Source organism: Salvelinus alpinus, chromosome 18 (genome assembly GCF_045679555.1).
Source record: "Salvelinus alpinus chromosome 18, SLU_Salpinus.1, whole genome shotgun sequence".
Taxonomy (NCBI): domain Eukaryota; kingdom Metazoa; phylum Chordata; class Actinopteri; order Salmoniformes; family Salmonidae; genus Salvelinus; species Salvelinus alpinus.
In genome coordinates this window covers 8,437,919-8,464,712 of record NC_092103.1, presented here as the reverse complement: position 1 = coordinate 8,464,712, position 26,794 = coordinate 8,437,919, and the positions used below count along the sequence as shown (strand labels likewise).

The following is a 26,794-nucleotide window of genomic DNA, read 5'->3' as shown; positions in this document are numbered from 1 at the left end:
CTAAATTAACTTTAAACCAATGACGCTAATTCATTTTTGGTCCATTTTGTTTTCCACACTCCCTCCCTCTAGTGTCCGTTGGGTTCTGTCTCTGAATCAACCTCCGATTTCATCTCCAATTCTGTCAAATTCTCTCTTCCCCTCTCTCTCTCTCTCTCTGCTCCAACCTCTCCAACCTGTTTGCATATGAGTTTCTTTCGGAGAGGTTGGGTTAAAGCAGAAGATACATTTCTGTTGGACATTTGTGTATAAAAGGAAAATAAAGTATTCTTCTTCTTATCTCTCTGCAGGGAGATCAACTTTAAGAACTTCTCCCTGCTCCAGCTAAATGAGGAGTTCTCCAGGGGGCGTGGCCTGGATGTGGGCGCCAGGGCGTGGAAGGGAGGAAACGTCCTCCTCTTCTTCTGTGACGTCGACATCTACTTTACCGCCGACTTCCTGAACACCTGCCGTCTCAACGCTCAACCTGGTACAAATCCACATCAGTGCTATGTTCGGCGTGGGCCGCTGTGTCTTTGGTTTTCTAACAAAGCTGAGATTTGAATGAAATAACTGTTGAGATGTCGTTTTGTGTTAACCACTGGTAATTAATACTTTGGAAATCTTAGATTTGTTTGGTTACATTTTCATGTGTTTATTTCTTCCTCAGGCAAGAAGGTCTTCTATCCTGTTCTGTTCAGCCAGTATAACCCAACCCTAATCTACGGCAATCATAACCACATCCCGCCAGTTGAACAGCAGCTGGTAAGAAACCTGCTTTCGCAGATGTCCTCGGAAATATGTACAAAGAGCACATTTTCTTACGTTAAAGATTTGCCTGTTCTTTTGTTGTTGTTGCTATTTTTAATAGGTGATTAAAAAGGACACCGGATTATGGAGAGACTTTGGCTTCGGAATGACGTGCCAGTACAGATCAGATTTCATCAACATCGGTAAATATCATGTTACCGTGCTCATCGCTGGTATATTATCATATCCAAACCATCTGCAATAGCATTATGGACTCAAACATATTGGCTCTCAGGACAGGTTTTGCCTCAATACATTTTTCCACCTCAGTCGAGGCCATTCGATGAAGTCACAGGCTATAAACTATGATGTACATAAGAGTCGTTTCTGGACGGTGTCTGCATCCCAAATGGCGCCCTATTCCGTATATGGTGCACTACTTTTGACCAGGGCTCGTAGGGCACGCGTGTCTAGGCCAGAAATACACACACACACACACACAGAGAGATAGACAGAGATTTGACTGTTTGTCATTGTAATTTCATTTGCCACTGGCAGAACATTAATATTACTGTGGAGGGAGACAGAGGTACAGCATCTGTCTGACCTTAATCTCTCAGGAGAGAGACACATCGTACTACAGTATGACCTATAATACATCAAATACTCCTTGCAACTCTAGGGTGAGTGATTTGAGATTTAGATGTGATGTGATGCGAATAGTAATGAATAATTAATTTATCTGTGAATGAGATTTTCACCCAAAGTAGAGAGAGATGAAGGGAGGTAGAGAGAGGCACAGACAGAGAGGGAGAGAGAGGCACAGACAGAGAGAGGAAAATAAACAATGTGCTTCTCACAGTGAGATGAAGAGAAGAGACTTCAAACAGAGGAGATATTTTTTGGCTCTGGTGCACACACAAATAAACAATTTCCAACTTCCTGGTCCGGTTCATTGTTTAGCCCCTCAGCACTGAGCAGTCTGCAGTCATCTTAAAAAGAGAGAAAGAGAGAAGGGGGGGGAGAAAAACCGCACTCATGCATAAATAAGCAAAACATGATTACCCGTGTCACCTAGGGTATGAAGAGGATGTAGTCCAGTTGGTTGGAAAGAACTGGCGTCAGCGTCTTCCTTCCTCTGGAAGTCAAGTTAGGGCACGTTCTGAGGTTCTATCGCAATATTTCATCACGCCACCGCTGTCATATCATCAGACCCCATGCATTATGCATGTAGAAAAAACTGGAAGAACATAATACACTGAGTGTACAAAACATTAAGAACACCTGCTCTTTCCATGACACCGACTGACCAGGTGAATCCAGGTGAAAGCTGCGATCCCTTATGGATGTCACTTGTTAAAGTCACTTCAATCCGCGTAGATGAAGTGGAGGTGACAGGGTAAAGAAGGATTTTTAAGCCTTGAGACGACGGAGACATAGATTGTGTATGTGTGCCGTTCAGAGGATGAATGGGCAAGACAAGAGTTTGAAGTTCCTTTGAATGAAGTATGGTAGTAGGTGCCAGGCGCACCGATTTGTTCAGAACTGCAATGCAGCTGGGTCTTTCACGCTCAACCGTTTCCCATGTGTATCAAGAAACCCAAAGGACATCCAGCCAACTTTACAAAAGTGTTGGAGTCAACATGGTCTAGCATCCCTGTAAAACACTTTCAACACCTTGTAGAGTCCACACCCTGACGAATTAAGGCTGTTCTGGGGTGGGGGGGGGGGGGGGGCAACTCAATATTAGGAAGGTGTCCTTAATGTTTTGTAGACTCAGTGTATATAGATTCAGAGTGTTTAATAGTCACATGTACAGGGCTGCAGGTGTGATTGCAGGGTACAGTGAAATTCTTAGGCTAAAGGGCTCCAACATGCAGGACTAAGTGAAATAAAATAATGTAAAACGGTAATAAAAAACGACAATAGAAATAGAAGCCCTATATAATAATAACAACTGTAGCAGTGATAAATAAATACATGTTCATTGGGGGGGGGAGCAGAGTAAAGACTGTTGAGGGGGTGGAAGCAGAGTAAAGACTGTTGGGGGGGAGCAGAGTAAAGACTGTTGAGGGGGTGGAAGCAGAGTAAAGACTGTTGGGGGGGAAGCAGAGTAAAGACTGTTGAGGGGGTGGAAGCAGAGTAAAGACTGTTGAGGGGGTGGAAGCAGAGTAAAGACTGTTGAGGGGGTGGAAGCAGAGTAAAGACTGTTGAGGGGGTGGAAGCAGAGTAAAGACTGTTGAGGGGGTGGAAGCAGAGTAAAGACTGTTGAGGGGGTGGAAGCAGAGTAAAGACTGTTGAGGGGGTGGAAGCAGAGTAAAGACTGTTGAGGGGGTGGAAGCAGAGTAAAGACTGTTGAGGGGGTGGAAGCGGAGTAAAGACTGTTGAAGGGGTGGAAGCAGAGTAAAGACTGTTGAGGGGGTGAAAGCAGAGTAAAGACTGTTGAGGGGGTGGAAGCAGAGTAAAGACTGTTGGGGGGGAGAATGATCATTGCGTGAAATAAACAACAACAAAAAGTTACAATATACATATTTACAACTGCAACAGTGATGAATGTCGTTGTGGTGGGGGCAGAGTAAAGTCCGTTGGAGGGGGTGGAATGTCAATAGGGGGAGTAGAATGGAGGGAGCAGCAGGAGAAAGAACGTCAATAGGGGGAGTAGCAGGTAAGATAAGGGAGAGTTGAGGGGAGTGGGGGGGGGTGGCCATGGGGGGGGGGGGGGGGGTTCGCGGGGGGATGTCCATAGGGGGAGTAGCAGGGGGGAGGGGGGAGCAGGTAGCTGACTAGTGGTGGCTATAAAGCAGCCTGATATAGTGAGTTTATGAGTTCATGTCTCTCCTCCAGGTGGTTTTGACGTGGACATCAAAGGTTGGGGTGGTGAGGATGTTCACCTTTACAGGAAGTACCTGCACAGCAACCTGCTGGTGGTGCGTTCCCCATCGCGGGGCCTCTTCCACCTGTGGCACGAGAAGCGCTGTGCTGACGAGCTGCCCCCGGAGCAGTACAGGATGTGCATGCAGTCCAAGGCCATGAACGAAGCCTCACACGGCCAGCTGGGCATGCTCTTCTTCCGACACGAGATCGAGGCACACTTGCGTAAGCAGAAACCCCAGCGGTCCATTGCCAAAAAGACATGAGGGAATCACACAGGAATCTAGACTACAGGAAGAGGGCATGACAGTATGACAGTCATAGACAGTGAGGGGGTAACAACAACAAAACAGAGATCTTCCGTTATGAACAGTGATGACATAACAGTACTGACTCACTATAGAGGAAAAACACTCCAATATATCCTCCCTTTTGTTATGCCAAAAAGGGCCTAACAAAATACACCTAAGACGCCTGCCGTTACTTGAAGTGCAAGCACTGTGAAGACAACAGTTAAAAGGGCCAGCAGAAATACTTGTATTGACTGCTCCTCTGTGTTTTGGTCTAAAATCATGTGCCTCGTGTTGACTGACTGACAGCTGGTTTTAAGAATCATGACGTGGCATTGCTGGTTTCTTGAAGGAGGCTGGAGGAAGACCGGAACAAGATTTCCCTGTGTCTTACTAGAGCCACCTTGTGGACAGGAGGAAAACAGCATGTCAGTGAAGGGAATGTGGACACTAAAGCTCAAGTCATGTAACCTGGTTACGTGACAGTGCACTCAGACAGATGGTCAATCAATAAATGAAAACAGGTGTTAGCGATGCTTATTTAGCAAGCCAATGACAACAATGGAGGGACATGGACACTGTGAGACATTCCTTATTTCTCAAGCTCCACAGAATCGTTATGGTGCTCTGCTTTTTCACGAGTTTTACTAATCCTACCCGCATGTGCTTTTATGTGGTTTTTCATCATCAAGAATCAAAACAGTACAGTATTGTCTTGTTTTGAAGGGTCAAAATATATATAGTATATTTTTTACACTAAGCAGTATTATGGTTTGCAGTTTGAGAATGAAGCTACATGTATGAGGAAGATTGTATGGCCCTGAGAGTAAATATGGGTACAGTGTCCTTTGTTTTGAGTATGGGCTAACATTGAGCAAATAATATATTTTATAATAGATGTATTACACTTCTGTTCCATAATTAAGTTATCCAGTGTTCAAATTATAAAATGATTTTCACACTTTTGTTGGAAAAAGAAAAAGCCTTGCTCCAAAAAAATGCTTATTTATTAGTAACAATTGTTAGCTACATCACTTATTTGCCTATTCTTTCTTAGAAGCAGAAATGACGGTGGCTTGACACAAGTCTACATGAGCCAAATTAAGTTTAGTGGTTGTGTAATGCGTCCATGTCTACAGAGCACTATAGACCAGGACAAGGAAGGGCAAGAAAAAGCCAGTATGAATGTGAAAATAAAGACAATGTGAAATGTAATGTTAATATGGAAAGAGTGTCTGGTATTTGAAAGGGGCAAATTGTTTTGACGTTAATCCTGATGGACTTCTACTGAGAGTATTCCTTAGAGATGTAGCCTATAGATACATACACTTTCACAGGATTGACATTCACAGCGAGTGACAATGCCTTTAACGAGTTCACTTATTCGTCTTCAACTAACTATTGAGAGATTTTATTTAATTCCCAGGTCTTTCAGTTTCAAGAAAGCACTTGGGTTGCTTCACATGGAAGAATTTGTATGAACGTAAATTTGTGTTGGATGACCAAAACCCATAAAAAGAGTCAAGAGGATGCATCTTTTAATTGTTTTACATTTTATTGTTTCATGAAAGGATACTTCTATCTGTTAATAATACTTTCAACTTTCCTGATGAAGTTCTTGATTGGTTCTCAATTCATGCCCATGTTTTTCTTCATTTTTCTGTTCGAAGTGTTGTCTACAGTTGAAATAAACATGTATACTCATTTTGAGACCCTTGTAATAGTTTGAAATGAAGAAATAAAATGATATTCTGGTCTGATGCTTCTTCACAGATTTTATTTGACTCCAGTATGTAAAAACTGCAGTAGTCTGTGATATACTCTACTGTAACTCTACGCTATACTTTCTTCTCTACTCACCTGTGGTGCAGCCTGCGAAATGTCTAAAAAAGACTCAGTGGTATTGTGTATGGATGTACACAAGATGGTTGTCACGTCATTACATTGTGTTCAGTAGTAGATGGAAGCATTGCATCCCAGTCGAGGAACCAAAGTGCCAAAAACCTATGAACAGATACTGTATGTTGGCTATGAAATAGATGTTGTGGAGAGTTGTGTGTGAACTATGGGGTGAGCCAGGGGTCATTCATCTCCCCTGAAAGAGACATGAGCTCATCTAGAGGCAACAAAAGTCAAACTTGGGGGGGGGGTCTCTAAATATTGATCATTTGACCAGAACGCGTGCCGACAGCAAGATGCATCAATCTCAACGGAGAATGCATCATATTGAGCAAAACAGCGCCCCTCCGTTGCTCATGTATCTGATGCTGCCTGTCCAAAAATAGTATGAAATGTTACACATGCTGAGCCAGAGGAGCGCTGTTTCGCTCTCTCATACTGTAAGCTTTCTCCGCTGAGATAGATTCAGCCACATGCGAATTGAAGGAAAATGATGAAACATTATTTAAAGTTGTTTTTTAAAATTATTATTGTTCACATTGTTGGGGAAGCATGGCTTCCCTTGGGTTCTATAAATGCACGCCGCTGTAGTTGGCCTAATGAAAATCGCTGAATGTCATTACACTTTTGTAACAGATGTCTCTTTCAATTCATCAATTGGTCCGTGCACAGTGCACTGTTTTGGATGCTGGAATTATTTTGGAGTAGCCTACTTTTTGAAGTGATTTGTTCGACAATCAGCCTAGTACATTTTTACCATTAAATGACTTCTTTCCTATTAGGCCCATAAAGAATTTACAGTGCCGTGGAAAAGTATTAGCCCCCGTTCTGATTACTCTATTTTTGCATATTTTTGATACTGAATGTTATCAGATCTTCAACCAAAACCTAATATTAGATTAAAGTAACCTGAGTTTACAAATAAACAAAAACATATACTTATGTTGCTTATTTAATTAACAAAGATATGCAACACACAATTCCCCTGTGTGAAAACGTAATTGCCCACCATAACACTACCACCACCATGCTTGAACGTTGGTTTAAGGTTATTTCTGTGGAATGCAGTGTTTGGTTTTCACCAGGCATAATGGGATCCATCTGATCCAAGAAGTTTACTCGAGTTTTCCAAAAAGTAACTGGAAGCACCTGGATTATCATCAAGACTCTTGAAAGAATGTTCTATGGAGAGGTGAATCTAAAGTATAACTTTTAGGATAACATGGGTCCCATTATGCCTGGCAAAAACCAAACGATGCATTCCACAGTAAGAACCTTATACCAACGGTCAAGCATGGTGGTGGTAGTGTGATGGTTTGGGTATGCTTTGCTGTCTCAGGACCTGGACGACTTGCCTTAATAGAAGGAACCATGAATTCTGCTCTGTATCAGAGAATTCTACAGGAGAATGTCAGGCCATCCGTCTGTGAGCTGAAGCTGAATCGCAGCTGGGTCATGCAGCAAGACAATGATCCAAAACACACAATCAAGTCTACATGAAAATGGCAAAATAAAATGTGTTCATTTGAAGTTTTGGAACGGCCTAGTCAAAGTCCAGACCTAATCCCAATTGACATGTTGTGGCAGGACTTGAAACGAGCAGTTCGTGCTTGAAAACCCACAAACGTCGCTGAGTTAAAGCAGTTCTGCATGGAAGAGTGGGCCAAAAAATTCCTCTACAATGACGTGAGAGACTGATCAACAACTAGAGCACAACCAGTTATTGAGTGTAAGGGGCCAATGACTTTTTCACACAGGGAGTTTGTTTATGAAATAAATGAAATAAGTATGTCATTGTTGTATTATTTTTTCATTTGTTCCCTTTATCTAATATTAGGTTTCGTTTGAAGACCTGACAACATTCAGTATAAAAAAATATGCAAAAGTAGATTTGAAAGGGGGCAAATACTTTTTCACAGCACTGTATACCCAATAGAGGCTTCCCCTAATGTCACAGTATAATTTATACATTATAGGCCATTTGCAACCTGAGACTGACATTCAGTGCATCCTGTAACATCCGATTACAATATATAATGTTATTTTATCAATTCGATTTCCTCACCTCCTGCATCCTCTCTCCACCGTCCTCTTGAACAAGGTCAAAGGTAATCGAGGAAAGTCGGCGAGGAGAGGGAACTTGCATGGAAATGCACTTGCTTGACATGAGACGGTCCTTCTCCACTCGTGCGTCAATAGGCACATTACATTTACAGGGGTGGATCCCAAAATAAACGGGTAAAGTGATCAAAACAAATGAAGTTAGTTGTGCAAGACATTTTATAGATAAAACAATAAGTAGCATGTTCTTTTTAATGTAACTTTTTGGGCCACCCGACCAAATTCAACACAACTGATTGGGTCAAACACATTAAGAAGGAAAGACATTCCACAAATGTACTTTTAACAAGGCACACCTGTTAATTGAAATGCATTCCAGGTGACTACCTCATGAAGCTGGTTGAGAGAATGCCAAGAGTGTGCAAAGCTGTCATCAAGGCAAAGTGTGGCAACTTTTAAGAATTTAAAATGTATGTTGATTTGTTTAACACTTTTTTGGTTACTACATGATTATACCATATGTGTTATTTCATAGTTTTGATGTCTAAATAAAAAAATATAAAAAATTAAAAACCCTGGAATGAGTAGGTGTGTCCAATCCTTTGACTGGTATTGTACATACACAAACATCAATGACATCACACCTGCCCAGACCCATCTGCTCACACCCATCGGGTATCTCACTGCACCCTCATATGTCATCTCTTCAAATATGCAGACAGACGTATTAAAAGTACATTTTAATACTTCTGACAACAAACTTTCTAACTCTGCCCATGACTTTTGGACTAAAGCATTCCCAAAAGGAATGGATTTTGAGTCCTTGTTAGTTTTACACTTAACTTCTTATGGCCGCAGGGGCAGTATTGAGTAGCTTGGATGAAAGGTGCACAGAGGTGCCCAGAGGAAACGGGCTGCTTCTCAGTCATAGTTGCTAATATTTGCATATTATTATTACTATTGGATAGAAAACACTCTGAAGTTTCTAAAACTGTTTGAATTATGTCTGTGAGTATAACAGAACTCATATGGCAGGCAAAAACCTGAGAAGTTCCACTTCCTGTTTGGATTTTTTCTGGGGGTGCTAGATTTTCAACCAAGCTCTCATTGAAATTACAGCGAGATATTGATGAGTTTTCACTTCCTACGGCTTCCACTAGATGTCAACAGTCTGTAGAACTTTGTCTGATGACTCTAATGTGAAGGGGGGCCGAAGGAGACAGGAATTAGTCACCACTGCCACGAGCTGACCATGCTTTGACCACGCGCGTTCACGTGATAGGCATCTCCGTTCCATCGCTCAACTGAAGTCAATCTAATTCTCCGGTTGGAACGTTATTCAAGATGTATGTTAACAACATTCTAAAGATTGATTCAGTACATCGTTTGACATGTTTCTACTGACTGTTATGGAACTTTTGGACATTTTGTCACGTTATAGTGGACGCGGTTTGTGACTTTGGAATTGTTTACCAAACGCGCTAACCAAAGTAGCTAATTGGACATAAATAACGGACATTATCGAACAAATCAAGCATTTATTGTGGACCTGGGATTCCTAGGACTGCATTCTGATGAAGTTCATCAAAGGTAAGGAAACATTTATCATGTATTTTCTGGTTTCTGTTGACCCCAACATGCGGCTAATTTGGCTATTGTTCTGAGCTCCGTCTCAGATTATTGCATGATTTGCTTTTTCCGTAAAGTTTTTTTGAAATCTGACACAGCGGTTGCATTAAGGAGAGGTATATCTATAATTCCATGTGTATAATTTGTATTATCATCTACATTTATGATGAGTATTTCTGTTGAAACGATGTGGCTATGCAAAATCACTTGATGTTTTTGGAACTAGTGAATGTAACGCGCCAATGTAAACTCAGATTTTTTTATATAAATATGAACTTTATCAAACAAAACATGCATGTATTGTGTAACATGAAGTCCTATGAGTGTCATCTGATGAAGATAATTAAAGGTTAGTGATTCATTTGATCTCTATTTCTTCTTTTTCTGACTGCTATCTTTCGCTGGAAAAATGGCTGTGCTTATTGTGGTTTGGTGGTGACCTAACATAATCGTTTGTAGTGCTTTCGCTGAAAAGCATATTTGAAATCGGACACTTTGGTGGGATTAACAACAAGATTACCTTTAAAATGATATAAGACACATGTATGTTTGAGGAATTTTAATTATGAGATTTCTGTTGTTTGAATTTGGCACCCTGCACTTTCACTGGCTGTTGTCATATCGATCCCGGTAGCGGGATTGCAGCCATAAGAAGTTTTAAGACATGACTCTGCCATTGTGCTGTAGAATGTGAATTTTGTCTAGTGTAATAATTGCAACAATGGTTGGAAAAATGACTTGTGCCATGCATGACTTTATTCCCTTTTCCTCCAGTGACTGTCTGATCAGAATGTATTTACTTGCGTTTATCTATTAGATTAGCAGACAGGTTCTGGACGAATCAAATGGACCGGCCATGTATTTTGATCTCCTTCATCCCCTGTGCCCTCAGAATGTTTATTTTGGTCTGATGGTTCCACAGTTTGAAGATTACCATGAGCAGGTGTTTATCTTTCTTCTGCGGATCATTCCAGATCTTCTGGTGATATATCCATGTCAAGCTCCTCCGATATCAGTTTGACCACGTAGCTGGAAATGTCTCCTTTCTTCTCGTCTTCCGGTATGGACAATATTCTCATGTTGTTTGGTCTCATTCTGTTTTCTTGCTGGTCCAATTCATCTTCTGAAGTTTGCAACCTTTTTTCAAAATGCTAATTTTGTTTGTTCACGTGCACGCCTTGTTTGTGCATGTCTGATACAATAGCCTCTACTATCTTTTCGAGCAAATTCACTTTTGTAATAACAAATTGAAGCCGTTTGTTTGTTTGTTTTGGTGTGCTTTGTAAACATTTTAGCTACGTTTCCCTGGATAGCCTTTGACAGTTCATTCCTTTCTTTTGCCTCTCCAAGTTGCTCCTTGTCTTTTCCTCTGGGGGAAGACGTGCCTTGTTGTATTCGTGTCGCCACGCCGCTTTACCAACTGATTTGATCGCTGTTGTACATAACTGATCGCTCACTTTCCCAGTTGCTTGGGGATATGTGGATTTATCGATTTTAGAGGCTTCATTTAAACTTTGTTGTCTGGTTTCTATATAAACTCAGCAAAAAAAATAAAAAAAACGTCCTCTCTTTTTTGCTTTCTTGATTAAGGCAGCTCCAAAATGCAGGTTTTTCAGCCTAGCTCAGTCCTTTCTGTGGTGGTGGGGCAGCCAGCGGAAAATACGGAGCATAGGGGTGGGTAATGTTCTCTAGTTACGCCGTGTTCTGTCACTCATGTGGACACTACGTCACCGCAAAATCTATGGGGAGAGCTCGAAAATTCAAGCCCCTTGGGTGCTGCCATAGAGTTATATTAGAAGTGCCCATCCAAGAAGGCTCAAGGTCATTGGCCACAGATAAAATTACGTCAAATCACGTATATTTCTACAGTAGCTTTGATTGGACTGATCATGTCAACATCATACTTTCAAAATCTTAGCTAGCAGTCATCATCATGAATCAAGTCGACAATCTACTGCCAAATCCTTTTTAATCCTTGTCATATGAAGAGAAATAATGAAGAGAAATTATAGATAAAACGTATCGGTGCTCATCGGCCATTGGACATAAACATTACACAAGTTGGAAATCGCAAATTCAACAATGAGTGGTTTGGAAGGAATCAGTGGCTAAATGCAAGCATTGCAAAGCAATCACTTGCCTGCTATTCAGTGGCGAGGGTGTGTGGTTCCAAGTCTGTTTATGTGCCCTTGAGCAAGGCACTTAATCCTAACCGCTCCTGTTAGTCACTCTGGATAAGAGCGTCTGCTCTATTACCTAAATGTAAATGTATTGAGCCATCATCAATACAGCTCATCAATGAATATGCTTAATGATCTCTGAGCCTGTTATATGTAATGTTGTATAGGCCTAGGCCTATTTATTTTCTTGATTGTTGTATGTAAAATCGTCATGCATTTATTTTCTGTCTATCTAGGCAATACAGGCTGGTTTCTTATCGGATCACCCTGGAGTGGACGCCGAGTGGAGAACATCTAGGTTGAGGCCAACGACGGCTACTCCCAGCCTCTGTGGTGGCAACAATTACATCTAACTGCCCTGACCCCAACAGCAGCAACATTTGATTCAAGGAAGTTGAGGAGGCTCATAGCGTCTTATACAAATAATATTTTCAAGAAACAACATTGTATTTCCAAAAAGATTTAAATAAAGAATTTGTTATTTTAAAACAACAATTTCACAGTTACAATGCCATTCACACGTCACTCAGCATTAGTTACAAACATGTTCCTGAAGAGCAACCGTCTTGTAGGTTTTCACTCCAACAAGTGAGCTTGATTAGGGTTGGGTTGGATTGAAATCCTATAGGACGGTAGCTCTCTAGGTACAATGTTTGAGAACTGCTGGGTTATATAAAACACAGGGAAAATCCCAATTGCATACTCTCTCCTTTCAAAACACTTTGGATGAGAAAGCCAGAGGACCTCTGGCTTTCTCATCCAACGTGTTTTGAGAAGGAGACGAGGAGAGAGAGGAAGTGAGAAATTTGTAATTGAGATCTTCCCACAGAATCCTACTCTTTACTCCATGTGTTGGCTCACGCCTGTTCCAAAACTTCACCTGATGCACCGTAGGGATGGTGCCAGGTTTCCTCCAGATGTTAGGCTTGGCATTCAGGCCAAAGATTTCAATCTTTGTTTCATCAGACCAGATAATTGTGTTTCTCATGGTCTGAGAGTCCTTTAAGTGCCTTTAGGCAAATTCCAAGCGAGCTGTCATGTGCTTTGTAATGAGGAGTGGCTTCCATCTGGCCACTCCACCATAAAGGCCTGATTGGAGTGTTGCAGAGACGGTTGTCCTTCTGGAAGCTTCTCCCTTCTCCACAGAGGAACTCTGGAGTTCTGTTAGAATGACCATCTGGTTCTTGGTCATCTCCCTGACCAAGGCCCTTCTCCCCGATTGTTAAGTTTGGCCAGGCGGCCAGCTCTACAAAGTCTTGGTGGTTCCAAACTTCCTTAATTTAAGAATGATGGAGGCCACTGTGGGGATCTTCAATGCTGCAGAAATGTTTTGGTACCCTTCCCCAGATCTGTGCCTCGACACAATCCTATCTTGGAGCCCTACGAACAATTCATTCGACCTCATGGCTTTTTGCTCTGAAACATTGATTCCTCCTTTAAAAGTTGCGAGTTTACACCGCAGGACTTAGAGGTACCCAGTGGCATGGCTTCATTGCTCCAGACCACCACAAGGGGGAGTTAGAGCACTCATTATGCATTTAGGTCCCAAGGTTTTTATATGACCAATCATATCGAGTGGTTCCAATGACAAATTTGACGTGAACCACCCGTCCCTGGTGACTTTCTTCAGCCAAGATGGCTGACAAAACATTACAGGGAAGCAAATGTAAGTAGTTATAACGAGTCAAGCAAAAAAAATACAATTGAGAAGAATATGTTAGTGAATGTAGAGACAAACGATTATGCATATTTTTTGTCATAAAGTTAATTTACAAAAATCACTATTTAGCAAGTTTTTTTTCAGTCATATCCAATACCAAGTGAAAAAACACCATTATTTTAATGATGTTGTGTCTGCATGTATGTATTACAATTATACACTTCAACAGTGTTTACCACTCCTGCTCCTGGGACGTCAATGATTACACATTGTAACTATGCAAAAGACTAGAAACATGATTGATTTGTAATTCATATATAGAGAATAAAAAACAGTACATCCTGCCAGCACGCCCACAAGCGTGCTGAATGACGCGTGGAAGAGAGCGAGGAACGAGATGGGAGTAACAACCCAGGCTATTTGCTCTGAGACCTGCATAATAATGTAATGAAACAAGGAGGGAGCAGGTTTCGAACCGTCAACATTCTAGCCCGAAGTCCAGCACGCTATCGACTGTGCCCAAATGTATTAATTAGGGTTGAAGCCGATTGTGGCTAAAAACACTTTATTAATTGGAATCTTTAACATGTGGAAAGGGGATAAAGTATTATTATTAGTTTTTCACAAGCATAGCAGGATGTGCTATTAGCTGAACAATGGACAATTCAACCTTTACTAAAGAATTGTCTAATAGCCGAGCTATTAGCCCCCCCCAACTTGAGCTAGGTGTGAACACCCAAACCCCCCCTCCCCAACTTGCAACAAATCATTTGTATCTATCGATCTACCTACACACGTATCTACCTCCCCACGGTTAATGTTCTGGGGAAAAAAAGATATTTATATGTCGCGATCGTCGTTGGAAGCATACTCGGACCAAAGCGCAGCGTGATCTGGCGTGATCTGGGTTCCACATATTTATTGAAGTGAAACTTAGAACAAGACAAAATAAAGAAACAACGAAACGTGATGTCAATGAAGTGCTAAAAGGCAACAACACAAAAACAATATCCCACAAAACACAGTGGGGAAATGGCTGCCTAAATATGATCCTCAATCAGAGACAACGATAAACAGCTGCCTCTGATTGGGAACCAACATAGAACTAAACAACCTAGATAGGAACCCCCCCTAGTCACACGCCGACCTAACCAAAATAGAGTAACAAAGGCTCTCTATGGTCAGGGCGTGACGATATATATATATATCATGGCTCCCGAGTGGGGCAGCGGTCTAAGGCACTGCATCTCGGTGCAAGAGGCTTTACTACAGTCCCTGGTTCGAACTCAGGCTGTATCACATCTGACCGTGATTAGGAGTGCCATAGGGTGGCGCACAATTGGCCCAACGTCATCCGGGTTTGGCCGGGGTAGGCCTTCATTGTAAATAAGAATTTGTTCTTACCTGACTTGCCTAAATAAAGCTTCAATTAAAAAAACAACTGGCAGCAACCACAGCGCAATCAATAGGAGGTGAACAGTGGCTGAAAATATAGCTAACTTGTTATGCAGGTGTTGCACACCAACAGATGGAGAAAACCTACACCAGTCGAGCAATTCATTTCAACAATAATCTTCATTTTAATTTGACTTTACAAACAACAAGAGGGCTTTATAGGAGTCTATTTCTTCGGAGCCCAGACCTATATAAAATAACTTAACTGGCTGAAGTAGGCTATGAGGCTTAACAGCCTAATAAAAGTAGGAGTTATTTATTAGGCCTACTTACAATTGCAACTGGTCAAAAATGTAGCATCCTACATAAAACTATAATTTAAAGACAAAAAGTCTGCACGTTCGAACTAAAGAATGGAACTAATAATTAAAAGCGCACATTTGTAAATCCCAAACTCTGGAAAGGTAGATACAAATGTGTGGCATTGTGGTTACAATAAAGAATGTAAACAAGATGCTGTGTCTTTGCAGGTGTAGCCCATCATGCAAATGTTTCCTATTAGCAGGACAATATACTTTTTATAGCCCGGCTACTGTTGTGAAAATCCCTCAACTTGCAATGTATTCGATGCTTAAGTACTCTAAAGTGTTACATTTTTAACTCAAAACAGCATTTCTTCATCAACATCTTTATGCTTTCGTTAATTTTCTTGATCTTCTTCCTTTTTTTCTGTAGCAATTTTGAGCAAATTGTTGATTTGTCTGTGAAGATGACGTGATTGAATGTCTCGCCAGCTTTGATCCATGCCTTGGCCTGCAGGACGCAAAGTTCTTTGTTTGTCAGACGAATCACTAGAATCATTGACTCACTCACGCGTTGAAAAGGGCGAGGAACGAGATGGAGTCACAATCCATGCCAGACACACCTGTGAGCTCTGGAACTCCACCTCCGACAGGCAGAGTCAACATACGTGGCGGGTTTGTCAGGTCTTCGGTTCACCCTGACATTTCCATTCCTCTTCTGACAACTTGACCAACTGCTCACCAGGCACAGCAAGGACCGCCCGGACCGTTATGCTGTTCTGCTATTCCAAGGATGTGTAACTGAAGAGAGATTCCACGAGTGGGCACAGAATACATAGCCTTCCCACTGCGGATGTCTATTTCAGCACTGTTTCACGCTGCTCTGAGACAAGCATTGAGAAATGAAAATGTTCAAATATTCCATGATATTCTTAAGATATGTGTTGACTGAATATAAGCAAGTGATGTCTGCTAAATAATCAAGTTAGGTTTCTCCAGAAATAAATAATTCAAAATAACAAACTGGCTTTATTTACAAATTAGAGAGAATGTCTCACCCCCATGTTCAAGAATTGCCTTTTTCTCGCTCACTCTAGGTTAAATGAAAACGAAATCTCAAAAATATCGTTAATTTTTAAACAAAGCGATTATTATTATTAATTTATTTAGAATTACATAAAAGCCCCTTAGATATTCTCTGATATTCTCACAGACGAATCATTGGGTTGAACCTACAGAACAGTACAAAACAAGCGAGCACACATGGTTAATGTTCTGATAATTTAAGAAAAATAATATATATATAACATTTCTCACCAAGCCTTTCCATAAGTCCACGCAAGTTTCTTCAACTCTCTTCTGACTGTAATTAGAGCGAAAAGCCTACAACTATTTTAGCACCGTTTCGCGCTGCTCTGAGGCAAGCATGGGGACTGGTCTTGATAAATCAATGAGATTTTTATTTTCACTTAATCTCCGTTTGGGTATTGGTTAGACAATAATTAGAAAATTAGGGTGCAGAAATGTTATGCTCTTAGTGTAACCTTTATTTAACTAGGCAAGTAAGTTAAGAACAAATTCTTATTTACAAGGACAGCCTACTCCTTCCTCGTGCCCTGCGGGGATTCTTTAGCTAAATAGCCCAGTACTGTACTGCCGACTGTCACGTTGTACAGCGCCATATTTTCCATTCCATCCTGAGGGAAACCCAGAGAGTTTTTGTTTGTCTTGGAATAGAAAAAACATAATACGAATCAAATGAATTAAGCAAGCACCAGTTAAAGGTTTGGACATACGTACCTACTCATTTAAGGATATTTTTTATTTTTACTATTTACTACATTGTTGAATAATAGTGAAGACATCACAATTATGAAATAACACCGGTCTCCCACGTGCCCTGCATTCTGTAGTACAGACATGGCCTGCTCTCCCTTATGTAAGGAATTAGGCACCTTCCCATGTTTACTACAGTATGTATTGTAGACTGCACAGTAGCCTAATAAACAAATAAACACATTTCATTAATAAAATAATGATGAAAAAAAAGACTCTTCAAAATGCAGATGTTGATTTAGTTATGGATCCATAACGAATGACTATGGGAATAAATATCACTGATTTACAGAAATATTGGAACAAAGTTGTCTAATGACGGCAACCATTTTTGAATCCTGTAGCCTATTACGACCGTCATGTTGTACAGCGCCATATTTTCCATGCCATCCTAACGGGAACCCTGAGGGTTTTGTTTTTTGTTTTTCTCTGAATAGAAACACCATAATATTAATCCAATTAATTAAGCCAAATTTCTTAAAATCAATCCCATATACTATGTTATTACAAAAAAAATATTAAATTCTCTGGTAATTCCAATACAGAATACTATCAAATGCTTCTCAAAGAAGCCCTCTGGTGGTCAAACTAGCAATAACTTGAAGTAACAGAAAAAAATGGCTGACAGTTAAATCACGTGCCACAGAATGCTGCGGCAGCACGCAAGGTGTGCCGCAGTATGATGCAACTTTTAAAGGAGGAACCACTGTATGTGCTGTCAACTGTGGGACCCTAAATAGACAGGTATGTGCCTTTCCAAATCAAGTCCAATCAATTGAATTTACCACTAGTGGACTCCAATCAAGTTGTAAAAACATCTCAAGGATGATCAATGGAAACAGGATGCACCTGAGCTCAATTTCAAGTCTCATAGCAAAGGGCCTGAATACTTATGTAAATAATGTATTTCTATATTATATTTTTTATATATTTGCAAAAAATTCTAAAAACCTGTTTTCACTTTGTCATTTTGGGGTATTGTGTGTAGATTGATGAGGGGAATATTTTCATCCATTTTAGAATGAGGCTGTAGCGTAACAAAATGTGGAAAAAGTGAAGGGGTCTGAATACTTTCTGAATGCACTGTATTTAATGAGATGATTAGTGATTAATTTACATTTGTCCCTCATTTAGAAAATGTATTTTCAGTCATATCCGATACCAGGTGTATCAAACTCCGTTATTTGAATGATGCTGTGTCTGCATGTATGCAGATAGACAGACTAGAAATGTTTTAATAATTTCATTTTTTGGGGTGAAGCTTGCCACTCCCTTTAGCACACAACATGCTTCGATTCACCCTGTCACAAGGAGATGTATGGCTGATTTAAGAAGAAACTGTCAACCCTGTTACGTTCAATCCTCTTACTTTATTTGGTACTTAATAGGCACTTATGATAGTCAAGTTGATCATGTGCTCTTTTTATGACCGAATGTTAAAATTAGTGGAATAAAAAATTTAAAAAACGAATTTACACTTCTCAAAAGGCCCAGAATTAGTGGAATGACCCATGCCATGTTAGGGTACTAGGGGGTAACTAGCACCCCCTAAGACCAATGTTGAATTGCTGCCACAAAAAATAAATGTTTGGTATGTGCATTTAACCCATTTAACCCAACACACTCATCCAACATATTACTAACGTTACTTTACTCAAAAATGATCTATATTTTTCTCTCTAAACAAGTGGATTATTTATCTTAAGGCTTTCCTACTTGTATATTAAAAATATATATATAGATCTAACTTCATTGGAATATAGCTACAACTTTTTCAAAATTTACAAAAGTTACATCAACTTACCACAAAATTGTTTTGTTGAAATATCTCCAAAAGTTGTGATGACACAGTGGACATTTTTGGTTGAGCAAGAGCAGCGGCAGCCAGGGAAATTGTTGGGGAAATAATTTGGTGACATCTTGTGGTCTTAATGTGAATTACATGGGGGGGCAGTTACCCCCTAGTACCCTAATAATGGTATCGAGTGAGAATGACTAACAAAATCAAATGGGGGCCCTCTGGAGGTCAGGGCCCCTGGGCACATGCCCTGTGTGCCTGGTTGGTACTCAGGCACAATTACTACAAGTTTAGACAGCTGGCTAGACTAACTACCAATCTGAAAAAATTGTTAGCTGACATGGCTAATTGAGTGACTGTCAGTGACTGACATAACAGGAGACAAACTGCTGATGCACAACCAAATTTAGAAATTGCACCTGGTGTATTCTACTATTCCTACTCTCAATAGTAAATTTAGACCCAAATGAGTCACTTATGCTTGGAATAAGGCCTGGAACCAGCCCCGACTACCGGTTATGATTCCTAAAGCACAATCAAATGTTCTGGATAAATTATATATTTCCATCTGAGTTAAAAATTCAAGCTATACAATATTGATGAGATGTCTTGGCAATGTGTATCTATAAAACCAATACAGCTTTGTGTTGCAAACCATGCTTTGCATTTAACCTATCAAACAGCCTGTGTAGATTATTTTCTTCCTGATATCTGTGTGCCTTTTCCTCAATTAGTTATTAAAGGACCATAATAACATTGCTACAGTAACTGAGAAAAGTAACACAGCAATGGGACAGATTATTAGAGTAGGTACCGAAAGGGGACGTGACCAGTGTTCTCATTAAGTGCTGGCAAGCAGGCGATAGGCTCTTATGTTGATCCTCGTCAGCTGCTATCATGAAACCCCACTGTGCCCATGGCTTGATGTGCAGTCCGGTACAGAACTCTACCGAATAGTTTACGCCGTTGGCCAAGCGATTTTGAATGAGACGGCAGAGACCGTCTAATTTACCTTTGATTGGAATTTCGATGCGCGCTATAATTCGGTAATTCCAAGGGAAGATCGGCTCTGCATTCCGTGTCAAATTACGGCGACTAGGCTATCTGTCGCCATTAGGGTAGCCTTCCAATGGTAGGCTACTCGATTGACGGGGTTTAATAATCTTTTTAGGTAGAAGTGTAGTTTTAGTCTGAGATCTGCGGTTTACTGATAGGTTTGGCTACTGCGCTTTCAAGGATACGACAACGACACGTCCAAGGAGCAATTGACTCGTGCGAGTGTTTTTTCTTATCTGTGTCCACGAGCTGAGGAGAAGAAGCCGCAATCATGTTCGAGACGAGAGGGATTCCTTTTATTCTGCTTGACATAGCCTGTTTAATTATCGGTATGTATCTGGTTGACATGACTTGCGTATTATATTGTTACATTGTAATGAGTTAACCTTGTTTCCATAATGATATTTTTGACAATCACTGTCACGTGCATGCATAGGCTATTACGTTGGGAGACCATGGGTTTGAGATTCGATGTTTGCCAGACATTCGGACCTTCAAACTTCAATAGCTCGTTAACGATTTGAGGTACATACCTCAGGTTAAGCTCTCTACGAAGGCAAAAGTTGTACAACATTGCACAGGTCTTATTTTTATAATCATATGGTAACGGTGTAAGCAGCGTGACTCACCATCAATGCAACCAGTTAGGGACCGTCGACAAAGTACATGATCACAATATTGAAATGTCAATATGTCTTCAACCACATGACTTAGCAACATAATTTCAGTTGTTCATTATTCCTTACAAAGAGAGGTATGTTGCACATCCGTTGGTTTTGTCAAAAAATTCTTCAATTAAAAAAAATATATATATATATATAATTTCATTAAAACAATTCTCACAATTCAATAGCTCCTTGATCACATGACCAAGGCACTTGGTAATATTGGCACTGAACACAAGGGCCACTATTTTCAAACCCCATAGATCCTCTGTTATCCAAAGGTTAGCATTGCTAACATGTACATTTAAAATCCCATAGAGAATGCTAACTAAGTTCTAACGAGCGCATTGCAAGCATTTTATACAGTCTCTGACTTAAAGTATTCGCAGGACAGACACCCCAGTTCATAAAGTTATACAAGTAACTCAAAAATGCTACTCCTAGTTTGATGCATGCACAAAACAAATATTAGACAGTGTTGTCCCATGTTTCATGAGCTGAAATGAAAGATCACAGAAATGTTAAATGTGCACAAAAAAAATATACATCTCAAATTTAGTGCAGAAATGTGTTTACATCCCTGTTAGTGAGAATTTCTCATTTGCCAAGATAATCCATCCACCTGACAGGTGTGGAATATCGAGAAGCTAATTTAAAAGCATTATCAGTACACATGTGCACCTTGTACTGGGGACAATAAAAGGCCACTCTAAAATGTGCAGTTTTGTCAAACAACACTACCACACATGTCTCAAGTTTTGAGGGAGTGTGCATTTGGTATGCTGACTGCAGGAATGTCCATCAGAGCTGCTGCCAGAGAATTTAATGTTTATTTCTCTGCCATAAGCTGACTTCAACATCGTTTTAGAGAATTTGGCTGTTCGTCCAACCGGCCTCACAACCGCAGACCATGTGTAACGACGCCAGTGCAGGACATCCACATCTGGCTTCTTCACCTGCGGAATCATCTGAGATCAGTCACCCGGAGAGCTGATAAAACTGTGGGTTTGCACAACTGAAGAATTTCTGCACAAACTGTCAGAAAACGTCTCAGGGAAGCTCATCTGCTTGCTCATCGTCCTCACCAGGGTCTTGACCTGACTGCATTTTGGCGTCGTAACCGACTTAGTGGGAAATTGCTCACCTTCGATGGCGACTGACATGCCGGAGAAGTGTGCTCTTCACAGATGAATCCCGGTTTCAACTGAACCTGCAGATGGCAGACAGTGTGTATGGCCTCGTGAGCGTGTGGTTTGCTGATGTCAACGTTGTGAACAGAGTGCCCCATGGTGGCGGTGGGATTATGGTATGGGCAGGCATAAGCCACGTACAACGAACACAATTGCATTTTATCTATGGCTATGTCGTGCCATTCATCACCTCATGTTTTAACATGATAATGCACAGCCACTTGTCACAAAGATCTGTACGCAATTCCTGGAAGCTGAACATTTCCCAGTTCTTCCATGGCCTGCATACTCATCAGAAATGTCACCCACTGAGCATGTTTGGGATGATCTGGATCGACAGCGTGTTCCAGTTCCCGCCAATATCCAGCAACTTCGACAGTCATTGAAGAGGAGTATGACAACATTCCACAGGCCACAATTGACAGCCTGATCAACTCTGCGCTGCAATAGGCAAAAAAAATGGTGGTTACACCAGATACTGACTGGTTTTCTGGTCCACGTACCTAAGTTTTTTTTAAAGGTATCTGTGACCAACAGATGTATATCTGTATTCCCAGTGATGTGAAATCCATAGATAACGGCCTAATGAAATTATTTCAGTTGATTGATTTCCTTTTATATGAACTGTAACTCAGTAAAATCTTTGAAGTTGTTGCATGTGGCGTTTATATTTTTGTTCTGTGTAGCTTGCAAACATTTAGTTATAAATTCCATACTGTAACTAGATCACCTGGTGTGTGCTGCACAACAGTGAGTGAATCACAAGGTTCTGGTGTCTCATCGTTCTGTGCTTGTAAACAAATACCACGTGACTGGGGACTACCGGCAAGCTTCATAATGAACAATTGTGACCAGTGAAATGAAGAACGCAGTCTTCTTTATCTCCTAACATATTGCACAAATTGAATGCAGGTATTTTCTTAAGTAGCTACAAACATTCACATTTATTTATTTTTTAAACTTAGTTTCAATGATATTGACTGTATTGGAAAAACCATCTCTTGGCTGTATCCAAATACCCCGGTATACAGATTACCTCCCAAGCCTATTGAATAACACATTCATAAAAGGAAAAAAAGACAGTCAAAAAATAAGAAGATTTTGAAGTGTAAGAAAGCTCAGGAAATATTTCTGTTTTTTTGGACACATATTTAACCCTTTTATTTTTGTTGGCACAAAACTGCCTCCATACTTTCATTCATTTGTATGGATTACCTTCAGATGAATCCCTTGACACCTGTAGGGGTCGTAGAGCAAAACAGAGAACATCATCGTGTTCGTGAGAGTCTCCCCTTTCCACAGTGGGGTCATATCGGTCAGATTTTTGGGGTGTCTCATGGTCTGACAAACGTCGCTGTAGCTTGGCCACTTTCCACCGCAAATACAGAAGGACGACAGATCTCTCTAGCTTAAACGGACAGGTTTTGATGGGGATATTTGTATTATGTTACTTATATTAACACACAGTACCCGCAAAACACCAGTCTCAACGTCAACAGTGAAGAGGCAACTCTGGGATGCTGGCCTTCTACTCTGTGTTCTTTTGCCCATCTTAATCTTTTATTTTTATTGGCCAGTCTGAGATATGGCTTTTATTTTGCAACTCTGCCTAGAAGGCCAGCATCCGAGAGTCGCCTCTTCACTGTTGGTGTTGAGACTGGTGTTTTGCGGGTACTATTTAATTAAGATGCCATTTGAGGACTTGTGAGGCGTCTGTTTCTCAAACTAGACACTCTAATGTCAGTTGTGTACCGGGGCCTCCCACTCCTCTTTCTATTCTGGTTAGAGCCAGTTTGTGCTGTTCTGTGAAGGGAGTAGTACACAGCGTTGTACAATTTCTCGCATGGAATAGCCTTCATTTCTCAGAACAAGAATAGACTGACGAGTTTCAGAAAAAAGGTCTTTGTTTCTGGCCATTTTGAGCCTGTAATCGAACCCACAAATGCTGATGGTCCAGATGCTCAACTAGTCTAAAAAAGGCCAGTTTTATTGCTTCTTTAATCAGAACAACAGTTTTCAGCTGTGCTAACATAATTGCAAAGGGTCTTCTAATGATCAATTAGCCTTTTGAAATGATAAACTTGGATTAGCTAACACAATGTGCCTTTGGAACACAAAGGGGTTGTTGCTGATAATGGGCCTCTGTACGCCTATGTAGCTATTCCATTCAAATCTGTCGTTTCCAGCTACAATAGCATTTACAACCTTAACAATGTCTACTGTATTTCTGATACATTTTATGTTATTTTCATGGACAAAAAAATGTGCTTTTCTTCCAAAAGCGTGGACATTTCTAAGTGGCCCCAAACTTTTGAACGGTTGTGTGTGTGTGTTGGAATATTTTTGTGAGAACTAAAGGCAATGCAATATGCCTTTCTATGTAATGAATAATATACAATTGAAATGAGATTGCGTGGTTGAGGAGCTATTGAAACGTAAATAATGTGTTCATGCACTTTGTTGACGGTCCCTAACTAGTTACATTGAAGGTGTGCCATGCTTTCTAAACATTGCCATGTGATTTATGAAACTCCGGTCCGAATTGGGGAAATAAGACCTGTGCAGTGTAAACATTTTTTCCTTAATAAAGAGCCTAACCTGAGATGGGTGGCTCAAATCGTTCGCGAGCTATTGAAGTTTGAATGTCTGGATTTCTGTCAAATATTGAATCTCAAACCAAGCTGGAAGACCAAGGGAGTGGTTATGTGTTGCCTATTGGTCAAGCGAGGGTGTAACTTTATTGAATAATTTGATTATAAATCATAAATAGCCGAACAAGTATTTTATTTACTGCTGCTGCTGGTTTACAGTAGTTGATTGATGTTGAACCGTTTGTTGCGGTTGCAATGTAATAGACAACGGTAACAAACGTAACTGTTGCGGTCTAGAATGATTGTTGCAATGTAACTCCCGACAAAATTTGTAGAACCATGTCGTGAGCATTGCTGTTGCTGCTGTTTAGATTGTATCGAGTTCCAGCCAACACCTCTATCGTGCATCCACACATTATCTATTCAAAGCTCTCTTCTATTTCAGGCAATATTGAATTGCCATTCATTTGTGATGATTTATCCATTGTTGCCTGGAAACATGGCCTTATTGTGTTAGTGATTCTCTTAAGAGCTTTATGGAAAACCCATTATGGATAAAACTACCTGTCTCATCATGTACTTAGCAATTCTAAAATCATTACCTGGTCAATTTGTGTCAATTCTGCACTGGTGCATTTTGTAACGTAGGCTACTTCTCACAATTCCTGGCTTATGAGATACTAGGCCGAAATAATGTAACATATAAAGTTCTGATAATCTCTTTTTCAGATTATGACTCGTATCTCAACGGATTTGTGTAGGGGTTTAATCTCATTCTAAATTATGGAAGTCCTGGATGAGTCATAGATAATGTATTCCAAAGTGCAATGATCTAATTTAATTTCCCTGTGTGCTGAACGTTATCTAAGAGGACCCATGAGCCTCAACATGTAAAGTTAATAGGACCGTGACAAATTAAAGCTAAGAGTCTATGTTGGGGGGGAGAAATTAAGGCATATACAGTTTTTACCATTTACCATCCTTAGTTTTAGAGAAATTATTTGCCTTCTGTAAAATGTAAGAAGCATTGCCTTGTGCCTTGTAATTCTGTTACCAAAAACCCACATATGGTAAAGATATTTAAAAATGTCTCTCCCTCATGAGGATGAAAGTTCACAGAAGTAACAAGTAAAGGTAGACTTACCAATTAGTTTGTGTTTTTACTGATGTCACGTTTGTTTATTAATTAATAAGCGATTAAAACTCGTAATTCTGTTACCAAATCAGTAACAGAATTACAGAAAAATCTGTAACGAAATTACTGCAATTGAATTGGCTACAATGGGAACTCATAGTAGTCACAAACCACAGTTGGGTCACCTGCTACTGTCCTCCCTTCCACTGACATGCTGTTTTATTTCTGTTGTCTGGTGGTCAAAGCAAGACTGTGAAAACAACAATCTAGACAATCCTTCTCTCGCTCTCTCTCTTAATGTCTCCTCTCCCTGCTCTTACTGACAGCTCCCATGACACCACCACCTACCCGCTTTCCATTTACTGTAACAAGCCAAATCTAATTGGATTTGTCACATGCACCAAATACAACAGGTGTAGACTTTACCGTGACATGCTTACTCACGAGCCCTTTCCCAACAATGCAGAGTTAAAAAGTAAGAAATTAGCAACAAAGAAATAGGAAATGGTAACATAATAAAATAATATACAAGGAGTACCCGTACCGAGTCAATGTGCAGGGATACGAGGTAGTTGAGGTAATAAGTACATGTAGATAGGGGTCAAAGTAACTAGGCAATCAGGATAGATCATAAACAGAGTAGCAGCGTATGTGAAGAGTGTGATTGTGTGTGGAGTCAATATGCATTTGTGTGTGTGTGTGGCATCAGTGTGTGTGTGTGGTTGGAGGCCAGTGAGTGTGCATAGAACCGGTGGGCAAGAGAGTCCGTGCAAATCAAAAGGGGGTCAATGCAAATAGTCAGGGTAGACATTTGGTTAACTGTTCCGCCGTCTTGTGGCTTGGGGGTAGAAGCTATTCAGGAGCCTTTTGGTCCCAGATTTGGGGCTCCGCTACCTCTTGCTGTGCGGTAGCAGAGAGAACAGTCTGTGACTTAGGTGACTGGAGTCTTTGCCATCCAGGACCTCTATAACAGGTCCTGGGAGCTCGGCCACAGTGATGTACCGGGCCATACGCACTACCCTCTGTAGCGCTTGCGGTCAGATGCCAAGCAGTTGCCATACTAAGCGGTGATGCAGCCAGTCAAGATGCTCTGAATGGTGCAGCTGTAGAACAGTGAGGATCTTACAAACCATGCCAAATCTTTTCAGCATCCTGAGCAGTGGTGATTTTAGCATGGAAATCTTGGTGGGGCAAAAATAAAGTGGAATGCATGCCAGCAAAGCCACTAAACAATACATTAATTGCACTATAACGGTGAAAAACGGTGCCCACATAAAGTTGTCCCAACACCTTACCACTGCTACACCTGGCTTTCAGCGGCGCCTTGTCTGGCAGCGAAACCGTTAATTCAGCCTAATTTACTGCCTTTAAAAAAAAACAGCTTATATGGCTGACTTGCTTAAACAAATTTCTAATGACAATTGAGATGTACAAACTGTGGCATAAAGGGGACGACAAGCGGATAAGAGGCAATCCCTCATTTTGATTAAGACAATGAGCGAGCTAG

The 26,794-nt window shown here is 40.7% G+C and overlaps 2 protein-coding genes and 1 long non-coding RNA gene across 7 annotated transcripts in view; all 3 read left to right on the top strand.

Annotated features, from left to right (window-relative positions):
• Positions 1 to 5,647, top strand: part of LOC139543651 (chondroitin sulfate N-acetylgalactosaminyltransferase 1-like) — a 37,398-nt gene extending 31,751 nt beyond the window's left edge. For all 4 annotated transcript variants that reach the window (XM_071349945.1, XM_071349943.1, XM_071349944.1 and 1 more), the window contains 4 exons: positions 291 to 469; positions 650 to 744; positions 851 to 932; positions 3,574 to 5,647. In XM_071349945.1, coding sequence (XP_071206046.1) covers positions 291 to 469; positions 650 to 744; positions 851 to 932; positions 3,574 to 3,866 — 649 coding nt within the window. In that variant the 3' untranslated portion in view covers positions 3,867 to 5,647. The remainder of the gene's footprint in view (positions 1 to 290; positions 470 to 649; positions 745 to 850; positions 933 to 3,573) is intronic.
• Positions 5,648 to 13,236: 7,589 nt separating this feature from the next.
• LOC139543650 (uncharacterized) lies at positions 13,237 to 16,039 on the top strand. Its single transcript, XR_011668742.1, has 2 exons — positions 13,237 to 13,325; positions 15,450 to 16,039. It is a non-coding gene; the product is annotated as an uncharacterized lncRNA (long non-coding RNA).
• Positions 16,040 to 19,477: 3,438 nt separating this feature from the next.
• LOC139543722 (phospholipid phosphatase 1-like) overlaps positions 19,478 to 26,794 on the top strand; it is a 36,551-nt gene continuing 29,234 nt past the window's right edge. The window contains exon 1 of one of the 2 annotated variants that reach the window (XM_071350075.1): positions 19,478 to 20,035. In XM_071350075.1, coding sequence (XP_071206176.1) covers positions 19,978 to 20,035 — 58 coding nt within the window. In that variant the 5' untranslated portion in view covers positions 19,478 to 19,977. The remainder of the gene's footprint in view (positions 20,036 to 26,794) is intronic. The other variant, XM_071350074.1, reaches the window with a different exon arrangement.